At 37.1% G+C, this 24,827-nt stretch overlaps 1 protein-coding gene across 1 annotated transcript; it reads left to right on the forward strand.

Annotated features, from left to right (window-relative positions):
• The first annotated feature begins 1,464 nt into the window (after positions 1-1,464).
• On the forward strand, positions 1,465-12,577 carry LOC110543381 (something about silencing protein 10-like). The gene is made up of 4 exons (XM_060376770.1): positions 1,465-1,536; positions 3,976-4,212; positions 7,150-7,381; positions 11,777-12,577. Exons 1-4 carry the CDS (start codon positions 1,465-1,467, stop codon positions 12,514-12,516), a joined length of 1,281 nt encoding a protein of 426 aa, XP_060232753.1. The 3' UTR covers positions 12,517-12,577.
• Positions 12,578-24,827: the final 12,250 nt, after the last annotated feature.

Below are 24,827 nucleotides of genomic sequence, written 5' to 3' on the forward strand. Positions count from 1 at the left end.
CTCCACTTTACATACAATATGTAGCTCCTTGCCAGGCATAATATCTAAAGGAAAGGTCCTTGCTTTTCAGACTTCCTCTACAGGAGCATTCACAGCCTCCATGAAGCAAGCAGATCTATTTCATTTGCACACACAAACACAAATATTAAAATGTTCCACAACCATTTCCCTCATGTTCCTCTTGTTAGTATTTATTTAAAAATGATGCCACACACACAACAGATATTATATGAAAGAGATTTATTGAATGGAGTTGTAGAGATAGAGAGGAAAAGGAAAGAGAGAGACATGGTGAGCAGCCCCCAAGAAAGAAATCAAGGCCAAGAGAGCAAGAGAGGAAGATAAGAGAGTAATAAAGAAAGTTAAGAGAGGGGAGCAAGAGAGAAAGGCAAGAGAGAAGAGTAAAGGAGAGACAAAGTGGTGTGTTGGTCCTTTATAGCTTGTGCATGCACAACTGAACTGTGTCTGCCACACACATGGTGGGTGACACATGATGATATCATAGGTTACTAGGCAATCCAGAAGCAGGCTGTCTATATGTTAACATTCCTCCCTTTTTCATAATTAAAAAAAAAGGGGACATTAGACTGCTTCTCTTGTAAAGCAAGTTAAAGTATATAAATGTAGGTTCATTGGAAGCAGCCCTTGGTCACCATGCAAGGGGATAAGAGAGAGAGAGGGAAAATGTAAGAGCTCTAAAATGTCTAGATTACATGGTGAGGAGGATGAGAAGCACCTGCCCTGGAAAGTTCAGGGCAGAGGATGGAGTTCCAGCCATGTCCATCAGCAGACCGGGACTGAGGAATGCTGGCAGAACCTGGAGATGTTGGTCCTGGGCTTGAAGTGTATCACTCCAGCCTTTTGTTGACAATAAGTGGATAATGGGTGAATATATCAATCATCTTTAGCTACTTACTGCTGACAACAGGGGGCGATAGGGAGGCTAAATGCTGAAATGTTGGCCAAGACCAGGAAGAGTATACTGTTCTGATGCTGTCTAGGATCCGTGAGAACATCTGTGGGTGAGAGGGAAAGTTCAGGTCCAGTTTGATGAAATCTGTGAGGTCAGAGTGGAACACCTGTGGTAACTGCTTTGGCACTGTTGTGGATGTAGGAAATGTGTGGGTATGGCAGGATACTGGAACATTTATATAGGCAGAAGACAAAGCTACATAGGTTCCAGAGGAAAAAAATAGGTGTACATTAATTTTAGGTGTATGTTTGAAACTTTGTGGGAGAGTAAACAGAGACAGAAAAAGAGAGTTGAACATAAGAACCACCATTTACCAGAGAGAACCCCCTTTTACCCAATTTCTGATATAATTTAAAAAGTTTTATTTTGGATCTGTCATCTCCGGAATACTGGGGCCAAATTTGGTTGCAGAAGCATGTAAGCCTAGAGGGTCTTAAAGCAGGCCTTAGGTATACAAATTTTGAAGGTACCTCATAGGAGAGCTTGGGGGTATGGTGGAAGACACTATGCCCATGAGTGAAGAGAGAAAAGTCAGTTCTGCAGTCTTTGGGGAGTCTCCAGAAGTATGGGGGGGCACAAGCTGGCAAAGAAGGTCACAGGAGCATTGCTAGGGGCCACAGGGATGACTCCCAGGGAGACATGCCTCACCTAGTACTAGGACTTTCTGACAGCATGCCAGACTCAAGAGAGGAAAGAAAAGCTGAGAGACCATGTTGGTAAAAAGAAAAGATTATTCATCCAAGGGAAGGTGTCTGTGTGAGGGTCTGCGAGAAGGGAGGGGATTATCCATTCCCCATTGAAATGGAGAGATACCAGTCAGTCTTTCAGACAAACGGAAATGTTTACACTAACCATGGAAAGAAACTAAAAAATCTGCCACTGGTGTTGGATGTATGGATTGAGCAATCAGGTTCCCAGGAAAGAGGAGTCCCAAAACCAGGGAAGAAGGGTGGGAGGCATCCTACCTTTTGAGATAGACAATAGGTGGAGTACCTATCTGTATCCCAGTTGACCTGAGAGGTGGATTTGGGTGGATTTTCTGTAGCTTATATGAATCCCTTTTAAGTTTTACAAAGGCAAAAAAATTTAGACATGTTAGCATTATCATTGTACTTTGCAGAGAAACATACATTTTAGAAAAGACAGTAGACATACATCTTTGTGTTAAGAGTATAAACATTCTTTAAGGTGAGCTCTAGAAAGACAAGGCCTTCCTTGAAGTAGAAGTGGAAGCAGAGGAAAGAAGTAAAACATCTTAGACTTTCAAACGTTTTTGTGAATCACTTTCCATAACTTATATCTAACGACCTTACAATAGCTTCTTAGACCCTCAAACACTCATAGTTTCCATTAACCAACCTTAAAACACTTTTTTAGATCCTCATAAGTTAAATTTCTGTATCCTTAGGTCTCATATCTAGTTATTTACCATGAGACATATGTGAGACTGCATTCATTGTTCTTTAGCTAAAGAGATGGTAAAAGGTTACATCTGAAACCTGTTTCTTGAGTCTGACAACAAACAGGCTGTGTCTAAACTGGACAGTAACAGCTCTAGAAGTGAGGCTTAAGGGCTGGTTTTCTGCATATGAAGACTGAGAAGGCACCTGAAGCTTCTCAAGACAAAAGTTGGCAATATGACTGTGGGACCTGAGTGTGAAGTTAAAAGAGACCTTTAGCAATACCCTGTGCTTGGTGAGGTTGGTAGACATCGCTGAATCTAAGAGCCATTTGTCCTCTACCAGGCCAAGGAACTTGAAGGCTGGAAGTGTCTATAGCTCTTGTGCTCGTTGAATCTCCATGGCTAGGCACAGAGAACAAGCCTGCTTGGAAACATTTTTACTTCCAGAGGCCAGTCTGGGACAGGCCAGGAGTGGCTTGTTGAAACAGCTTCAGGACCAGCATCCTTTCTGGCTGCATTTGAAACAGTCAACAGTGTCCCAACCTGTCAGGGTTGGGACATTGTAGACTTCTTGTTTTCTTGCTTGTGCATGTGCAGCTGAACAGCTTCTGCCGTACACCTGGTGGGCTATACATTGTGACATCATAGGTTACTAGGCAACTCAGAAGCAGGCTGCCTATATACTAACACCTCTTGCTCAGCTCCAGAGGATAATAAAAAATGTTCATCTTATACAGCCCTTATTACTACCCCAATTTTACAAACTATGGGCAATAACACCTGAGGTCTCAAATCCAATGCCCACTGGCAAATTGATGCCACCCACATTCCCCAATTCTGCTATCAAAAATATGTCTTTGTTATTGTTGACAAATTTTCACATTTTATGTGGGCTACCGAAATGGGAGAAAACTTGAAAAAGATGATCGCCACCTTTGCAATCATGGACCTTCTTCAACAGATAACAACTGACAATGGCCCTGCCTTTACTAGCTCCTACTTCAAAACCTGCTCATAATGGGAGATTGTCTACTACACGGAATTCCCTCCAAACCCCAGGACCAAATGATATTAGAAAGAACACACCAAACCCTGAAATACCAACTTTAAAAACAAAAGACAAATGCCTACACCCCCAGCATAGAGTTGTTGATGGCTCTGACAACTCTAAATATATTTAATATTTACAAGTGCTGCGAACATTTCTGCAAATTCCTCCATTGACACTCACCAGGGGTAAGTCCTCCTATCCTACTGTTAAGGTATACTCCTTGGATGGGATTTGGAAGGAACCAAACTTCTCCTTAAACAAGAAAGGGTTTTGCTTATGTCTTTCCACAGGACCAGTCTAGGTCTATTTGGGCTTCAGTCAGAAATGTCTAACACTACCCCATTGACCAAGAATATGGTCTGTGTCTTGCTGACAGATCAAGGACTGACTAGGTAGAAAAGGCACCACCACCAACAGAACAAGATTGTTTGGAAGAACATCCATGAGATAATGGCTGCTGTCCAGGCCATCTGTCCTCCATAAGTTTTACTTTCCTCTCTTTTTATGGCTGTATTTGTTATGCTTCATTCTAACTCTGTTACTTCCCAGTCTCTTCCTAACCCTCCCAATACTCCCCGCTGGACATTCTTTGTCCTTTCCTCTGCTTTCTTTACCACAACACAGTTGACTACCTCTAGGAGTTCTCCATACATGGAGGTTGCAGACATAGGAAATGCGGAATTGAATCCACTAGTAATGGTGGCACCATCCTTGCCAACATTAACACTTATTTTAAGTTTTCTGTTGGTAACTCCTGGAAGGATCAATGGTGAATGTGAGTTGTGGGTAAGTTCTACCCCAATACCTATACCACATACCCTGTAGCTGAACTATGCATCTCCCACCAGTGTGTTCCGGCCTCCAAGTTGGACTTTACCCACTTTAACATTCTTCAACAGAAAGATCAAACTTGAAAGAAGGTCTAAGTCACCTCCCTCCTGGCTACAATATGTTCAATAAATAGCTTATATATAGCTGATTTCTGTCCCCTAACCACTCACCCTAACTCCTCTCAAAGTAATTTTTTTTACAATTTATTCATTATATATGTGAAATATAGTCCCCTCCCTCAATTCCTCCCAGTCCCACTATCCTTCTGTCTTCCCATTTATCCCTTGTTCATAGTTCATTGAAATGGGAGTTCTCCTTCCCTGCCAATTGCACATAGCTTATCATGTCTCATCAGAACTGCCTGGATCCTCTTCCTCTGTGGCTTGGCAAGGCTACGTCACCAGGGAAAAGTAGTCAAAGAGCAGGCAACCAAGTTCATGGTAGAGGAACACCCTGCTCCCTTACTCAGGAACTCATGTGGAGACTGAGCCGCCAATCAGCAACATGTGAGCTGTGGGTCTAAGTCCTCTCCTTGTATGGTATTTGGTTGGTGTATCAGTCTCTGCAAGAACCCTTGGGCTCAGAATTTTTAGCTTTGTTGGTTTCCTTGTAAGGTTTCTGTACCTTCCATGTACATCTATCCTCACCCCCTTCTTTCATAAGAAGCCCAGTGTTCTCCCCAAAGTTTTGCTATGAGCCTCAGTATCTGCTTCAATCCCCTCTTGAGTGGAGCCTTTCAGAGTACCCTCCAAAGTAGACTCCCATCCTGTTCCCTCTCTTCCATGGCTTCTGGTGTCTATCCTCTTTGCCATTCTGAATGAGATTTAAGCATCCTCCATAAGGTCATCCTTAGTGTTTCGTTTCTTTAGGTCTGTAGATTTTAGTATGTTTATCCTGTATTATAAAGCTAATATCTGCTAATAAGTGAGTATATACCATGTGTGTCTTTCTACTTTTGGGTTATCTCATTCAGGGTGATCTTTTCTAGTTCCATATATTTGCTTGCAAATTTCATGACTACCCCGTTTTTAATAACTGAGTAATATTCCATTGTGTAAATATGGCACAATTTCTAAATCCATTCCTTGGTTGAGGGACATCTAGCCTGTTTCCAGTATCTGGATAGTATGAATAAAGCTGCTATGAACATAGTTGAGCAAATGTCCTTGTTGTATGGTTGAGCATCATTTTGAGTATTTGCCAAGGAGTAGTATAGCTGAATCTTGAAGTAGTGCTATTCCCAATTTTCTGAGAAAGTGCCAGATTGATTTCGAAAGTGATTGTACAAGTTTACATTCTCAGCAGCAGTGGAGGAGGGTTCCTCTTTCTCCACATCCTCTCCAGCATATGCTGTCACTTGAGTTTTTGGTCTTAGCCATTCTGATAGGTGTATGATGGAATCTCAGAGGTTTGTTTGTTTGTTTTGATTTGCATTTCCCTGATGACTAAGGATGTTGAGCATTTCTTTAAGTGTTTTCTGCCATTTGATGTTTCTTTGTTGAGAATCCTGTTTAGCTATGTGCCCCATTTTTTAATTTGATTGTTTGGTTTGCTGATGTCTACTTTCTTGAGTTCTTTATATATTCTGGATATTAGCCCTCTGTTGAATGTAGTATTGGTAAAGATGTTTTCCCAGTCTGTAGGCTGTTGTTTTGTTCAGTTGACAAGGTAGTTTGCTTTACAGATTTTCAGTGTCATGAGGTCCCATTTATTAACTGTTGATCTTAGAGCCTGAGCTGTTGGTGTTCTGGTCAGGAAGTTGTCTCATCTGACAATGAGTTTGAGGCTCTTCTCCACTATTTCTAACAGATTTAGTGAGTCTGGTTTTATGTTGAGGTCTTTCATCCACTTGGACTTTAATTTTGTACAGGTTGATAGATATGAGTCTATTTGCATTTTTCTACTCATGGGCATCCAGTTAGACAAGCACCATTTGTTGAAGATGCAATATTTTTTCCACTGTATGGTTTTAGCATCTTTGTCAGAAATCAGGTGTTCTGTAGGTGAGTGGGTTATTTCTGGGGCTTCAATTCAATTCTATTCATTCACCATTCTGTTTCTATGCCAGTACCATGCCATTTTTTATTACTGTTCCTCTATAATGCAACTTGAGATCAGGGATTGAGATACCTCCAGAAGATCTTTTATTGTACAGGATTGTTTTAGCTATTCTGGGTTTTTTTATTTTCATATAAAGTTGAGAATTGCTATTTCAAGTTCTATAAACAATTGTGTTGGTACTTTGATGGGAAGTGCATTGAATCTGTAGATTGCTTTTGGTAAGATGGTCATTTTTACTTTGTTTATCCTACCAAGCCATGAATGTAGGAGATCTTCCCGTCTTCTGATATCTTCTTCAGTTTCTTTCTTCAGAGACTTGTAGTATTTTTGTTTTTGTTGTTTTGTTTTGTTTTTTGTTGCTGCTATTTTTCATACAAGTTTTCCACTTGCTTGGTTACACCAAGGTACTTTATGTCATTTGTGGCTATTTTGAAGGGTGTTGTATCCCTAATTTCTTTCTCAGCTCGTTTGTCTTTTGTATACAGGAGAGCTACTGATTTTTTTAAGTTAATTTTGTATCCAACCACTTTGCTGAAGGGAAATCCTCTCAATGTTTCTCTGCACTTCCCTCTCCTGGCCATTCTTAGAAGCTGTTTTCATTAACATTTCATTGAACCCCATGGGCACTTACCCACAGATAAAACATTTCTCCTTTTAATATATCTATCCCATTTTGCCTCCTGTTACCCTCTTCAGGGTCCCATCCTACATGTTTCCATAGCATCACTGTCACCAAGCCAATATGTGTTAATACTCACCTCCTCCTGCCTGTCCTGCTCTTCTCAGGTGCAGTAACATTTCCAGTCCTTGTGTTAAAACTCCATTTTCAAGGTTTATCTCTATGAGCCTGAAGAATTGTCCTTACAGAGAGGAGGAGACTTAAAGAAAAAGGAGGACTTCAGCCCTCTGCTCATTGGAATGGGTCTCACCACCTCACTGGGCACCATGGAAGCCAGTGGAGTAGCCCTCATCCAAGCACACCATTTGGTCAGAGACTTGCAGGACAAGCTTGACCAGGCCATGTTTTCCACTGCAGACAGTCTCAAGTCATATCACCTAACTAGTAGGGGTTGTATTATAAAATAAGAGAGCTCTGAACTTAATTGCTCAACAGGGAGGGATTTACATTGTGTTGGTAAAAGAATGTTGCTTCTATGTCAATGAATCTGGACTAGTGAAACGAAGCATACAAATGTTCAAAAATCTCCAGTGAGTTCTGTGGGCACAGTATGTGCCCCGAACCCCTACCACATGATACTAAAACCTTTGGTAGCTTAGCTTTTTCCCATATTTGGTCCCATACTGGAAATTGGGGGTCCTCCTCCTTCTGACACCCTGTTTCATATAATTTCTAAAACTAAAAGTAAGCCATATTGACAGAGTCACTGCCAACCAGGTTCCAGTTCGATAACAAATGATTCCCAAACTAGAGGGTGATGACTATGATGATACTGCTACTTTATAAAACAATAGGGAGGAGCTGTGGGATCATAGAAGCCCATGATTACAGAGAAAGAGCTGAGGAGAGCTTCAATCCTGGATACCTCAGATCAGGATGGCAGAAGTTGGCTCTCTCCCCACTCCTTACCTAACACCATAGAGTTGACTGCTCCACCATCAACCACAGTAAGAATTTATTTCCTTGACAGTTATCTGGATTCACTCCTTGTTTGATCTTTTAAGGGTTTTCCTTGCTGGACACAGTCTCCATTCCCTGAGTATGAAAATGAGGTATCTTCTAACACCCCTGTCTTGGCCAATTATACATGGTCACACAAAGCTTGCTCGAGAGACCCTGGCCACCTTTCCAGAGACATAAATATTCCCTTTCCCTCCAATAAACAAACTAATTCTCTGAAGCTATTTGTGGGCATGAGTTTTTTGCCTGTGCATACTCAGCTCAATGACTAAGATCCTGCCTGCATGCACCTGCCCCCCCCTCCCCCAGATACACTTTCTCCAGTCCAGCCTGGTGTGCAATCAGCCTGGATACCCTGAGGGGAGAAAAAAAATGGGGTGGGGAATACATACATATTTCTAATAAACTTTTTTTTTATCTGAGATGACAACGTTCCTTTCAAGAGCCAAAGACCACTTAACAAAAAACCCCAAACGAGACAGTCAAAGTTCCCTTTGAGTTCTTAGCCATGGCTGCCTAAGAGATTCCTAGAATATATAGCTTAGCTTGCTTTAGCTCTCCAGAGTTGGAACGTAAATACTTATTGCTGAAGATACAATATGTTTCAGAAACAGCACCCAGACAACATTGGACTGGAACTATCCTGCATGTCCCTTCCCGGAGGACTAGCTCTCATGGTACCAGAAAACAGCATGACAATTTCCAAAGGGGAGGTAACCTACTGCTTATAAGTGTCATAGACACCCAGAGCAATGACTAATATGGTATGATAACCCTAAAGAGTTCAGTGGTGACACACATAACTAAGCAGTAATCAACAGCTCTCTAATTGGACTTAAGACCTGCTGAACAAGATGGAAACCATGAATGGTACTGAAAAACCTAGCTAGCTACTAAGTTCTAGTGAAGTTAAGACATTGGAGGAGAATCTACAACCACTGCTTTACCAAACAAACAAGATAATAACAATCTAAACACTTGTCTTTGTAAATGTAGTCCTTACCCATCATCAAGGAAATTTTTGTTTGTTTGTTTGTTTTTGCAACAAGTGGAGACAATTACAGAAAACCACAACCAATCAAAATGCAGAGCTCTTAAGCCTAGTCCTTGTGGTTACATTTACAATACACTCCCATACTTAAGGCTCATAGAACACTGTTGAAGAGGGGGCAGAAAAAAATTGAGAGCCAGATGATCACAGAGTTTGCTTTGAGAGTGTGTCTTCTAGGCTGGCGAGATGGCTCAGCCATTAAAGGCTAGGCTCACAACCAAAAATATAAAAGAATGTGTCTCCTAGTAATGTCAGAAGCTACACCCATAAAATTTCACCAATACGATTGCCCAAACATCAAATGAACAAGTATGACAAAAACAAACATGCCAAAGAGGATGGAGAAAAAAACCACAAAGCCTCAGCCTTACACACAGAACTACAGACAACTGAAGATTGCTGATACTGGGAAAAATAGTCTTCCCCCGAAAAGTGTATACCAATCGGTTACTCAATTAACAAATGAGCAGCCCTCAAAACAAGCATACATATAACATTATGCAGGCTGAGTAGGCTATATTTATATATAAATATTCACATGCATGCAATAACACTTACTGAAAAAAAGAGGCCATGAGTTTGAAATAGAGCAAGGAGGGATGTAGGAAAGTGTTGGAGGAAGGAAAGAGAAGAGAGAAATATTATTACATTATAATCTCAAACATGTTATAAAAATGAAAAAAGACAAATATTTCAATGTGTTAAACTCACTCAAAGGGTTAAGGATATTACATATGGTCTGAAAAATCAATTTCACCAAAATTATGTCTAGTGACATACCCTATTCCTTATTGAGTGGTGAAAGGAAGATGGACAGAAATATGTGAACAATTCCCATAATTTCCCCACCACTACTTTATATCATTCTATAGATTTACAGGAGTAAGTTTTTCTAAAACCTCAAACCTCTTAAAACTACATGTCTCAGTGTGGTAGGTGACACATGCCTTTAATCCCAGTGTATGGCAAGCAGAGACAGATTGTTCTCTGTGATTTCTAGGCCAGCCTTGACTGCATAGTGACTTCCAGCCAGGCGGTAAGACCCTAGCTAAAACAAACAAAATTAGATGAAAACCAACACAACTACTTCTATATTTTCTGAAACATGTATAAAAATGGAGAGGATGAAATCTTGCTTTATGACAGTAGAATTTATCAGGACAAACAAAGTAGGAGGCCAGCCTTGTTATTACTCACTGGTAGACACTGAGGTTTTCAAAGGCAAATATAGTTTCTCTTGAGTTACTCTGACTGCTAACATTCTCTACCTCATCTGCCATGTTTTAAAGGGGTATTTTGTAAGTATTATATAAGAACAAATAGTAGGGCAGGTTTGTTCTCATTTCTAGGTAAGAATCAATAGGATTTTCTTTAGTTTTATTAATGGGACATTAGTTTGGGAAGAACTATTGTAAAGTTAGTAAAGAATGATTTTGCACTTGGTTTGTCATCTCTAAATAAGTCTGTCTTCTGAAATGCCAGTAATTATGTTAGATACCACCCCCCCAGCTCCTTCCTTCTTTTACTGCTTCACAAATACTTTTGCAATTCTAAGAAAAATCAGTTATAATAGTTCTCTAATGTTTTCTGTTTCTGACTTCTCTCAGGAGAAGGTGATTATTTAAGATTTGAGAAAGCAAGTTCAACATTGATCTTCAAAACTTAATATAGTTATTTGTATTGATTTAAAAAAGTAGATGCAAAGCAATTCTGGGAACTATAAAAATACTGTTGTCACAATAAGATATTTTTTTAATTTAGACATGGAAACCCATGCATATGGTAAGTATATCCATGATAATAATTACTCAAGATAATTCGTTTTTATGTATAACGGGTGTTTTTGTGTGTGTGAAACTCAACTATTCAATAGTCATCCTCTAACATCATTCTCTAATTATATTAGAAAATACATAATATATAATAAGATATTTACTTCCATTAGTGATTAAATTCATTAATCTCACTGACTATAATTATACACAGAATCACAGCAAATGAAGGATGTCATGTTTATTTTTTTCCCTTAAAATTATTTCGTTTAATTGGCAATTTGTATCACAGGCTCATTTGGAAACTTCAGGGGTTCTATCAGGCATCAATTCATTGTGTTAAGTCTAAAAGAAAGAAGAACTACTCAGTCCAGTGTTTATATCTGTTGGACCCTGATCAGGAAATTCATGATGCAGAAAGTTATTTCATCTTTGTTTCTTTGGTATGAACTGCCAAATCACAATTTCAAGCAGTTTTTCTTGCCAGTTGAAAAACTGAAGAGCTATTTGCTCTGCTATAGATTGTTTTTTGTTCTATTATGAGATCCATTCTGCTGCTGTTTGTTCATTATTAGTGTGTGATTGGTACTATTATACAATTGCTATATGTGCACACAGTTTGAGAAAGAAGCAATTCACAGATATCCACCTGACAGTGAAACCCTATCAAGACAGCCTCTTTTTTGGTCAATATCTACATGACAGAAGATATTATGCTGTGAAAGGTATTTGTTTTTAGCCTCATCATAATACATTTTATGAAAATAATTATCTAGGTTATACAAAAACTATTTGCAATATGCCTAAGTATAGTTTAAAAGGGAACATTTATTTAGTGCAATGTATATGAAATAAATTTATGAATACTATTTGGCTCAGTATTCATATAAACAAGAGGAAGGACATATTAACTTAATTTTAATAATAAAATTAATACTTTTAATAAGAAGTAGACGTGATTTTAAATTAATATTTCAGAATTTTATATTTTTATAGGTTTTATTCTTCTGATTGAAGACCTCAAAGTTAAGTTGACAGAAGTGAAGGATGAGTTAGAGCCATTGTTACAGTTGGTGGAGGAAGGGGTCATTCCACCTGGAAATGGAAGCCAATACCTGAAGACTAAATATAACCTCTACTTGAACTACTGCGCAAACATTAGTTTTTATTTGATATTAAAAGCCAGGAGAGCTCCTGCACATGGACACCCTGTTATAGAAAGGCTGGTTAGCTACAGAAATCTGATCAACGATCTGTCCGTTGTGGATCAGAAACTGTCCTCCGAAATCCATCACCTACTCACAGTCAAGGATGGTGCTGTAAAGAAAGGACTGAATCCAAAAGAAAAATTAACCAAAACCAAGGCAAAGGCTGCTGCTACTGCTGATCCGTCTGAGGATCCTGATTTTGATGAAGCTGCACTCCAATACTATAAGGAAATGGAAGATGGGCAAAAGTTAAAAAGAAAGAAGGAAGAAAATAGTGCCGAGGAGCAGGCTCTCGAAGATCAAAATGCAAAGAGAGCCATTACCTACCAGATTGCTAAAAATAGGGGACTTACACCTAGAAGAAAGAAGATTGATAGAAATCCCAGAGTTAAACATAGGGAAAAGTTCAGAAGAGCCAAAATTCGAAGACGAGGCCAGGTTCGTGAAGTGCATAGAGAAGAGCAGCGCTATAGTGGTGAACTATATGGCATTCGTGCTGGAGTTAAAAAGAGCATTAAGCTTAAGTAAAGTTCCTCTTTGGCCTAGTTTTTGGCAATTACTTTAGATCAATAAAAGGGTTTTTAACTAAAAAAAAAAAAAAAAAAAAAAATGGACAAACCTAAAACTAGCAACCAGGTCAAGAAAAATATTTTCTTACCTGAACAAGTTGCCCACATGATTCTTTTCCATCACAAATCCTCCTTCTTCACATAAACAAATGCCTTTATTGCTACTTCTTCTTTGTATCAATGTTGTCATTTGTAGCATTCACATTATTGTAACCATACAATGTGTAGTCTTCTTAGTTTTATTTTACTCAGCATCAAGAATATGAAAGTCATAGGACTTCATGAATGAATAACCTCATTCTTAATGCAGTACTGTTTCTCACTGTGTGAATTCATCATGATATACTTATCCATTTGTCTGCTCTCAACAGACAGTCAGGTATTTCCCATTCAGGGACCATTATGCATATGGCCACTATCAACTTTTTCTCCATTCATTTTGGTGAAAATGTGGCTATGCATTTCTGCTGAATGTTTGCCCTGGAGTAGAAATCCTGGCCCAAAGAATATACATTAATAATAACCCAACCATTCCTTATGAGGAAAGTAAATCTTCAAGAAATTAAGCAAGTAGCCTAAGAGTACACACTAGTAAGTGAGAACGAATAATACAATAAAATTTTAATTCTAAATTAGTCTCCTGAATATTTTGGACTTTAACCATAAAAAAATATAATAGTAAACATTTTTAGTTGTAGTAGATTGCTCTCTACATTGCATTTTCTAAACTGTAGTCTATTTTTTTGCCTTTTGTTTTTAAATGTAGCAAGCAATGAATCATTATGACAATTAATCAATATTAGAGACACAGAAAAATGTTTGGGTATTGTTTAACTTTTAGGAGAAATACTTTTTATAGGTTTATTTACACTAAAATGAGGAATTACTATGTGAAGACATAGCTCTTGGAAGATCTTTCAAACTCTTGTCACTATGGCAAACTGTTTTCTCATACATATGCACATACTATGAAATAACAAGTGCCAATTACCACTATCAATTTCTAATTCATATGTACTAATAAGAACTAAATGAACTATTTAATTATCTACATATATAATGCTATCAGACTGTCTGACAATGGAGAATAAAGCCATGAAAAATTTTGACCAGTTATTTTAATGTATTATCATTGAAATTTGTGTTTTCTATCTGCTATATGACAGGCACCATATCAAATTCAAACATACCTCAGCACAATCGTTTTTATTTAATCAAAGGACCTAATTGAGTGCCTTGTTTGTGGAAGGTATACCAAAACAATTGAAGATATACTAGTTAATGTAGTAGATAGGAATAATAAAAGCTCAGAGTAATAAACAGAAGTGATGTGAAATGAGTAGACAGACTCAAATACGATTGGGCTAATCAAAAGAAGGCTATGCGGCCTTTATAAAATATCATGACACATGCCCAGTTAACGACTGGAAAAAAGATGAAGAGCAGAAGTTGGCTTCCTACAAGAATGCTTCCTTTCCAAGATTTCCGTAGTCTGCCATGATTTTCTTTGCTCTCATTTCCCACAGCCCTTGGATTCTGTGCTACATAATACAAGTCAGTTTTTTCACTGTTTGATAATTATGTTAAGATTCTCGATTCCTTAAATAGATCATTATCTCCTTGAGGGCAGAAAGCATTACATAGTTATATATACATATATATGTCTATGTATTATATATGTGTGTATATACACATTTTTTTCAGTATCTCACACTGTGCTGTGACTCATCTATTGATTTGCCAAAACTATGAGTAAAATTTAAAATGTAACTCTTTCTCTTAAAAGTGGGCCTGCATGTGTTTCACTTTCTTGAGGCTATAACATTGAAGAAGCTGTGATGTAAGTGTGGGTACACATAAAAGATTTTCATTTCAGCCATCATAAAACTGTGTTATAGTTAGTTACAGAAATAAAAGTAGCTTTGGGGGTCATTTTACAAGAATGTGTAATGAGTCTTACTTAGATATAACAACTTATCTCATGTGTTTGACAATAATAGATTGAGTTTTCAACTAGAAAGAAGTTGAACTATAATATGTAAACAGAGGGAAGATTTTCTGATTGGGTTATAACCTAGACACAGAACTCATGAAAGATGAAGAAAAATAAAGCCACAAGCCATCTATTATTAATAATATTTAAAATGGGACACAGTGGAGGATTGAATTTGCAGATTTTGTCTGTACAACAATATATTGGTGCAACCAAATTCCATGATAATATTTAAGAATCGTTATCTGAAGAAGGAAGTTCAATTAACAAATATTGTGACAGGCAGACAGTTATTTTTAAAGCTTCAATTCATCAATTTAGTTCATCCCATTCTAAGTCATGGTGGGATCTAGAAAAGATCATTCTGAGTGAAATATCCCAGAAGGAGAAAGACAAACATGGGATATACTCACTTATATAGATCTATAAGATATGATAAACATAATGAAATCTATACACCTAAAAAAGATAATCAATTGAGTGGACATGGGGTAAGATGATCAATCCTCATTTAGAAAGACAGATGGGATGTGCATTGAACGTATGACAGGAGTCTACTGAGCGCATCTGAAAGACTCTAACTAGCAGTGTTTTCAAAGCAAAGACTCATGACCAAACCTTTGGCAGAGTACAGGGAATCATAAGAAAGAAGGGGAGTTAGTCTGATGGGGAAAGGATAGGAGCTCCACAAGGACCAAATATATCTGGGCACAGGGTCTTTTCTGAGACTGACATTCAACCAAGGACCATGTATGGATATAACCTAGAACCTCCACTCAGATGTAGCCTGTGGTAGCTCAGTAACCAATTGGTTTCCCAAAGTGAGGGGAACAGGGACTATTTCTAACAGGAACTCAATGACTGGCTCTTTGGTCTCCCCACCCCCGAAGGGAGGAGCAGTCCTGTTAGGCCACAGAGGAGGGCTTTGCAGCCAGTCCTGAAGATACCTGATAAAACAGGATCAGATGAATGGGGAGGAGGTCCCCCCTATCAGTGGACTTGGAAAGGGGCACGATGGAGATGAGGGAGGGAGGGAGGGACTGGGAGGGAATGAGGGATCGGGACATGGCTGGGATACAGAGTTAATAAAATGTAACTGATAAAAATAAATAAATAAATTAAAAAAAAAAAAAAAAAAAAAAAAGAAAAGAAAAGGTAAATGCATTCTATGGGCTAAGCAATATACCAAACACTGGGGATACACAAAGGATATCCCTTTTCTTAAACAAACAAACAAAAAAAACATTCTTGTGAAAACCATGCAGTGTGTGTGTGTGTGTGTGTGTGTGTGTGTGTAGAACATTTGAAGAATATCTTTGAGGTGATAGGGAAGGAAACCAGAACCTTGAATTGTACATGCTGGAGAAATAAATTTCCTATGAGCCGCTTCTCTGCCTCCAAAATCTCTTAAAAAGTTTGGTTAAATACTTTCAAAGACATCACCAAAACTTGGGTCATAAATTTTGAGTTGCAAATTCATATTTCAATTGTCAATTTGGACCTTGAACAAATCATGTAATGATTATGATGTTTTGTTTTTCATCTAGGAAAACCCATCTGTCCCATATTTTACATTTACTTGATGAAAAAAAAATACAAGCCAATAAATTTGAGTGTTTTGCAATTTTAAAAACTCAATGGAAACTTATAAATGTAAAAACAGATTTTTGTCCTTTATTTCTGTTCTTACACTGCCTCTGTTAGATAGACACATAGTCTATTTATAATGCTGAGGAGATAGCTAAGTGCATAAATCACTTATCTTGAAAAGCATGAGGACTTACATTCACATTCCTATAACCTATACAAAAGCCAGGCATGGAAACATGTATCTGTAATCCTAATGAGTGGTAAAAACAGGAGAGTCACTGACCAGCTATTTGGCCTATATAAATAACAGTGAATAAAAGACAGTTTCAAACAAAGGAGAAGGTAAGGAATAACACCTGAGATTTTCCTGACATTACTGCCCTTGACACAGGAACAATGAATCCACACTTAGACACAGAGACATAACTCCCACATAGAAAATGTAAAAAAACAAAACAAAACAAAACAAAACAAAAAAAACAAAGACAAAAAAACAAAATAATAAAACAAAAAAAACTATTTATAGAGGATACAAATTGTTTGTGATCTATGAGGAATCAATGTCTCATAGCGAAAAATAAGTTTTGGTGTAGGGGGGTTGTGTATATGTCTATACGTAGGCCTATGCATGTGTGAAGTGAACGTTTCTGGTTTCTTTGGAAGCTCGGTTGTGTCATGTGAATTTTTTTTTGTTTTTTGTTTTTTGGTCCCAAGTGTGGGATGTGAGAATGTTTTATTTATTTATTTTTTTCCTCCACAGAAAACAGCCTCCTCAGAAAACAGCACTGGTGAAAACGCTAGTGATGTTTTTCAGTTGAAAACTACCTCCTGAGAGGGGTGTGGTTTTTGTGAGCTGGAAAACATACTTGTGTGGACTAAAGCGATAAATAAAAGCCCTGAGACAATGAGACAACATTGCTTTTGCATTGCTAGGCTTTGCAACAGTTTGAATCCTTCACTGGTCTTTGCAGAGAGAAACTCTCCAAAGAACTGCTTGTGCAGCTTTGTTGGAGTTTTGCAGCTTTACTGTACTTGTGCCATTTGGGCAGAGTCTAGCCACTTCTACTGAATCCTTTCACTTCTGCTGTTTCATGTGCTGCTGATGCTTTGCTGTTTGACTAGACTGCTGGTAGCCTGATGACTGAGTTTAGTAAGCCCCAAAAACCCATAAACCTTTATAGACAGAAAGTAGATTAAAGAAGTCTACAACGTCTTTCTGTACTAAACTCCTAAGGTCAGGAGGTTGGAAGGGAGGTAAAGGCATTTAAGAACCTTAAATCAAGTAGATGTTTGAAAAGTCTAAGCCTATGTGTGTGCACATGCATATAGAGGCAAGAAGCTGACGTTTGGTGTTTTATTTCATTGGTCTTCATCTTATTGTTTTTAGGTAAAGTCTCTTATAGAACTCCAGAACTCACTGGTTGGCTAGACTGACAGGGACTGAGCCCCAAAGCATTTCCTGTCTATAATACTGTTTTCCATCACTAGGATTACCAGCTGTCATTCCCATCTTTTTCATAGCTACTGAAGATCCAAATTGAGTCTCTCATGTTTTGCAGCAGCATTTACCCATTGAGTCACTTCTCTCAATATCTTTCTCATTTTCCTGTCATCCACCTCAAATTAGTCCTCTTCCCCATCCCAGAGCATCACGTCTACTTTCAATTCATATATACACATGAATACACAAATTATATTATTATATATAAATATATTGAGATATATAATCCTTTGCTGAGTAAGTCAAGAGAAGAGCATAAGTTTTATATGTCTTGCTTCATGCTCATGGCACTGTTAGAGAAGTTTTGTCTCCAAATTAGATTTTCAAATATTTCTCATGAGAAAAGATTACTATTTTTTTTCTGGAGATATTGGGGGTTCATATGTTCAAAGTACATGATGATATACCTGAGTGAGATGTCTTTGTAAAATGAACTTTTCTGTAAAATGGGTACATATCAAAATTGTAAAAAGGCAGTCCGTTGGATCACAAACCAAAGAATTCTTGAGAAAATATATTTATTTTCCTTTTTTATTTTTGTTGGATTCATTGACAACTGGAATCAGTAGGGATGTCATCAGATGCAAAATTGTAAACAAAAAAAAGGGGGAGCAAATGCTACTAAGCCCTGGCATCTTTTGTAAAACACATAAACAAATGAACAAAAGGTTTGTCTTAAACAGAAATGCTCAATCTTTTCAGAATTGGCTTGACTTGCACAAAACTATCCATCAGATATCATAACCAATCCAGCCTCAAGTTGCACTGTTGCTTCCATTGAATATATCTTACCCTTCCAAACAGACATAAGAAATGTATTTTTTCCTGTTTATGTCCATCTCTCTCAGATTGAGAGGTTTTAATACCTCAAATTTCTTGGTGGCAGTGAGAAAATGAGTAGAACCTAGGTTTACTTCTTTAACTTGAATAGTCTGCAGTATTACAGAGGACTGTGATTTGTGGAGCTACATGGGAACATCAAATGAAATACCTGTAGAAACAAGTCTGACTTCAGAACAAGTTTCTGGTTTGTTGTTATTTTGTTTTTGTTTTTGTTTTATATACAGGAAGAATGTTAAAGACCAATTCAGCAGACATGTGGGATATCTTTATTCAGGCTTTGGCCAGTATAGTTGAAAATCATCCTGCACTTGGTTTCACACTGACCCTAGTTACCATCTCTCATTTACCAAAGCTTCAAGGTTTTATGGGTTCTCTAAATGGAGTTTCAACAATCTTTCTGTGAAGCACCAGATGTTAAATATTTTAGGATATGTGAGTTACTTAATATCCTTGTTGCATATTTTTCTTTGTCTTTATTGTTAAAACCTTTAAAAATGTAAATGAAAAAAATTTTAGCTATAGGGATGTAGAAAAACAAGCTCTAAGTGGATTTTGTCCCCAAGCCATAGTTTGACACCTTCTCTACTAAATTGTTGAAAAAGCAGAGATGTAGACATAAAATGTACAATAAGCTATGTGTAAAGTTGAACACATGTTTTCATACTCATACTAAGGACATGAAATTTTTCCAGTTTTTATTAATTACATTTTTATTATTACTTATAGTGTATTAACTTTGTATCCCAGCTGTAGTCTGCTCCCTCATTCCTTCCCAATCCCACACTCCCTCCCTCATATCTTCTCTGCCCCTCTCTAAGTCCACTGATAGGGGAGGTCCTCCTCCCCTTTCATCTGACCCTAGCTTATAAGGTCTCTTCAGGACTGGCTGCAATGTCCCCCTCTGTGGCCTAGCAAGACTGCTCCTCCCCCAGGGGTGGGGTCAAACAATTGCCACTGAGTTCATTTTAGAAATATTCCCTGTTCCCTTACTAGGATACCCACTTGGATACTGAGCTGCCATGGTTATTTGGAGATACAGTCTCATAAACGACTCCTGTGCCCAGATATATTTGGTCCTGGCGGAGGTCCTGTCCTCTCCAGGTCATACTAACTCCCCCTTTTTTTGTATGATTTCGTGCACTCTGCTGAAGGTTTGGTTATGAGTCTCAGCATCTGCTTTGATACTCTGCTAGGTAGAGTCTTTCAGAGGCCCTCTGCAGTAGGCTCTTGTCTTGTTACTTATCTTATCCTACTTCCAATGTTCATCCCATTTGTCTTTCTAAGTGAGGATTGATCATCTTACCCCAGGATCTCTTTCTTGTTTATCTACTTTAAGTGTACAGATTTCAGTATATTTATCCTTTCTTACAGGTCTAGTACCCACTTATAAGTGAGTATATACCATGTTTGTCTTTCTCCTTCTGGGACACCTCACTCAGGATGATCTTTTCTAGAACCCACCATTTGCCTGCAAATTTCATGATTTCCTAGTTTTTAATTGCTGAGTAGTATTCCACTGTGTAAAAGTACCACAATTTCTGTATCTATTCCTTTGTTGAGGGACATCTGGGTTGTTTCCAGGTTCTGGCTATTATGAACAAAGCTGCTACAAACATGGTTGAGCAAATGTCCTTGTAGTTTACTTGAATATCTTTTGGATATATGCCTAGGAGTGGTATAGCTGGATCTTGAGGAAGCACTATTCCTAATTGTCTGAAAAAGCTCCAGAATGATTTCCAAAGCAGTTCTACAAGTTTACATTCCCACCAGCAATGGAGGAGGCTTCCCCTTTCTCCACAGCCTCTCTACATGTGTTGTCACTTGAGCTTGTGATCTTAACCATTTTGAAGGGTGTAAGGTGAAATCTCAGGGTCATTTTGATTTGCATCTCCCTGATGGCTAAGGATGTTGAGCATTTCTTTAAGTGTTTCTCTGCCATTCTGTATTCCTCTACAGAGAATTCTCTGTTTAGCTCCTTACCCCATTTTTTTAATTAATTGGATTGCTTGATTTATTGTTTTTTAAATTCTTTAGTTATTTATATATACTGGATATTAGCCCTCTGTCAGATATAGGGTTGGTGAAGATCTTTTCCCAGTCTGTAGGCTCTCATTTTGTTCTGAGGACAGTATCTTTTGCTTTACAAAAGCTTTTCAGTTTCATATGGTCCCATTTATTAATTGTTGCTCTTAGAGCCTGTGCTGTTGGTGTTCTGTTCAGGAAGTTGTCTCTTGTGCCAGTGAGTTCTTGGCTCTTCCCCACTTTTTCTTCTAACCAATTTAGAGTATGTGGTTTTATGTTGAGGTCTTTGATCCACTTGGACTTTAGTTTTGTGCAGGATGATAAATATGGTTCTATTTTCCTTTTTCTGCATGTAGACATCCAGTTGAACCAGCACCATTTGTTGAAGAGGCTGTCTTTTTTCCATTGAATGGTTTTGGCTTCTTTGTGAAAAATCAAGTATTCACAGGTATGTGGGTATATTTCTGGGTCTTCTATTCGGTTCCATTGATCCTCCTTTCTGTTTCTATGCCTTACCAGCTTTTAATGGAAAAATAAATTTTTCCTATGTAGAAACTTTACTGACATGGTTTTACAGTTCTTCAAATCAACAAGCAAGGAATTTTTTGCACAAAATAGATCTCAATAAATACAGGTTTAGCACACTATTATAGGGAAGATAGATTATTTAAGAATCATAGCTCAGGGAAAAGTTTCATTTTTTGCAATAGGAAAAAATCATACATTTTCTTTCCTACTTTTCATCACAGATCATGTTTCATTTAATATGCAAATTTATGCATCATTATCAATATAGAGATTACTACTTTAAAGTTTTACATTAAGCATTATTATATCATATTTTTTCTATACATCTTCCTCTACTAGTGTTTGACATCATGTATACTGTGTATTTCCCAGTTATTTTTACATTTAACAGGAAAATTAAGTATTTTAAGAAATTTCTTAATAGCTCAAAATGTACTATGCACAAAATCTACTATTTATCACAAGAAATACTTTTAAACAAAAACATAATAAAAGACTTTTACCAATTTATAGGTGTATAATTTGATCAAAAAAGTGTCAGAATTTTCAGGGGATAAGTTCTATATAAAATTGAAGTTTCACTGTGAACTTTTTATTTTATGAATTTTTTTTTTTTGCTGTATCTTGACTATGTAATGTGGTTGAGCTTCTCTGCCTCTGGGCTTTATTTATTTATTTATCATCACTGTATTGAAGGGCAATGGATTCTCATCATACATTTTTTAATACTGTGGCTGAGGCATTTTCACATTCAGTACTATAATAAACATTTTATTATTGAACTCAGTATGTTCTTTCCTCTAAAGGTACCTGAAGATATATGTCAGTAGGAATAAGAATATATGCTTTGTGTTTCAGAAAATTTTATTTATGACAGTGTAAGATGCCAGAATTATGAAGTAAGCTACCATACAAGACATTGACAACAAAAGTCAATATGCACTCATCTTGGTTTGTTTTCTATAATTGTTCTGTTGTTATTCACAGTTAGGGCAAGCAGTTATCAATGCTTTCTTTTAGTCAACACTTCACTCTAACTTATGTTTCAAAGGCAATTTTAGGGTTGGTAAATGAAAGGAACAGGATATAATGAAATGTCAACTGTTCTATTGTTATTATCCCATAGTTTTTTTCCAACAATAATGTCACCATTGTTTCTTTCTATATTCAGTGAATTCATTTGTTTCTTTTTTTCCCTCTTCCTTTCCAGGGCTACACAGGAAACATTATTGCAAAATGTCCTCAGTCCATTCTGTTTCTTCAAAAATACCTGCTTCATGATTTTAAGGTCTTTCATAATTTATGCTTCTTAAATGTTACATTAATTTATAGTCTGGGTTTAGTAGTATGGTTTGATGGCAAATTGATTTGCTTAGTATACCTGGAATTCAACCTTCACTGTGTATATGTGTATATGAGCATATGCACATGAACAAGTTTAGTATATCATATAGAGATTGTGCATAGTTAAAAGATGAATTAAATATACATCATAGCTAAATATTCAGGAGATCATTCTGTTTCCCATCTAGACTGCTTTCTTTCTAAAACTAGTATAAGCCTGAACCTGGGTTCACTTAGGTTCTACATCATCAAACTCTTCAGAGTTAAACAGCCACTAGTCATAGAAAACTTTTCTTTCAATTATTGTAGCTTCATTTTAATATGTTACTATACCAGTAGTTCTCAACCTTCTTAATGCTGTGACCCTTTAATCCATTTTTTCCTGTTGTGGTGACCCTCAGCCATAAAATTATTTTGTTCCTACTTCATAATGGTAAGTTTGCTACTGTTATGAATAGTAATGTAAATATTTGATATTCAGGATATCTGATAAGCAACCCCTCTGAAAGGCTTGTTTGGTGTCAATGGCATTGCTACCCACGTCCTGAGAACCACTGAATTACACTGTATTTTTCCTATCTACCCAATAAAGAATAAAGAACAACTTGCCACACTTATCCTAAAAATTTCTTCCTCTTTGTTAGTATGATCACTTCACTGATAGCCAGATCCTGTAGGTATATTCTATATTCACCAGTCTGGCTCATGTATTTTCGGTTCCCAGGATGCCTTTTCTCTCATATATATTCCAGTTCTTAAGAGCCTTGGTCAATGTCTAACATAGACATCTTTTGTTCTAGATAATCCATTCAAAACCTACTGACATAAGACAACAAACATTATATATTTGTCATTAGAAATTTAGATAGTGACCAACAAAGACAGATAATTTTATGTATTTTATTACGTTATAATAAGTTATATAGGTGATTTTCATGTAATATATATATATATATATATATATTACTATAAGCACACTCTCCCCATATCTTCTATCCTTTACTTTCCTGCCCATTCCCACTCTCATTAGTTCCCTTTTTTTCTTTCAACAGTTTTATTTTTACTTTCCTATCATCTGTAAACATGATTTTATAAATTGTTTTAGTTACTTTTCTCTTGTGAAAAGACATGATGACCAATACAACTCTTATAAAATAAAGCATTTAATTGGGGGCTTGCTTACAGTTTCAGAGGGTTAGTCCATTTTCATCATAGTGGAAAGCAGAGATACATGACATTGGAGTAGTAGAAGCTCACATCTTTTTATTCTGATCCACAAAGAGCAAAGAGAGACTGTGCCTGGTGTGGACTTTTTAAAACCTCAAAGACCATTCCCAGTACAATATCACCTTCAACAAAGACACACCTCCCAAACTTTCTAGTCCTTCTCAAAGAGTTCACCAACTAAGGACCAATGGTTCAAATATATGAGCTTATAAGGGACATTTTAATTCAGACAACCTTACGTATCTATATAAAATCTATGGCCCACTAATGAAGGAAAATACATATTTCTTTTTCTGAGACTGACTTTCCTTAATCTTCACTTTTACCTATTTTCCTGCAAATAATCATTTTCATTCCACAATAACTATAATCTCAGATAGGTTTGAATGACTAAGGAGGTCTGGATTAGTTCAGTTGGGTTCTTACACCTTAGGCTTCATTTTTGATTCTCAAATGTGTTTCTGATTCTTCATACTGTGTCTACTAAAGCAGAATCCAAAAGGTGACTTGTTTATTTATATGCCTGATGTATGCAACTGGAACACTGAGGCTTATTGAATATCTTTTTATCCAGCCACTCTACATGGCTAATTTGAACCTTGTTAGAAGCATGAAAGTCTCAGTGTGATCAAATTTATTTTGTGATAACAACCTGCTTCCAGAGAACTAAAAGAAATGGCAAGTATTTGATATTAAAGTGTATATATTTCTAATACACCTGATCATTTTCTGGCTACATCTCACTAAGTAGCTCATTCTGGCCTTGAACTATTTGCAACCCAGGCAGAGTTTAAACTTGCAATCCTGACTTAACCCCTAGAACATTTTGGTGTTCAAGCTTAAATTACCAAGATGGGCAGAATATCTTCTTAAAATCAATATGAATCTTTACTAAAAAAATAATGAATACATTTCAATAGAAAAATAAGTGAGAAAAATAAATAAATAGCTCATTTAACAAGATTATATAATAAATGATAAACTTATAAAATAACTTCAGCTTCCCTAATTATGGGTGAAATGCACTGAATGGCAACATGCTACTGTTAGTCACCCACCAGAGAGAATAATGAAAAAGACTAATCATATTACAGGAAAATGATCATGTACTAAAGTAGGATTTGCTCTGTTTTATAGGAGGTTAACTGACCACCAGTCTTGTGGAAGTTTGGCACTATCCACTAAAATAAAAGATGCTCTTTGCCTATGACATAGTAACTCA

The sequence above is a fragment of the Meriones unguiculatus genome (assembly GCF_030254825.1).
Source record: "Meriones unguiculatus strain TT.TT164.6M chromosome X unlocalized genomic scaffold, Bangor_MerUng_6.1 ChrX_unordered_Scaffold_30, whole genome shotgun sequence".
NCBI classification, from domain to species: Eukaryota; Metazoa; Chordata; class Mammalia; order Rodentia; family Muridae; genus Meriones; species Meriones unguiculatus.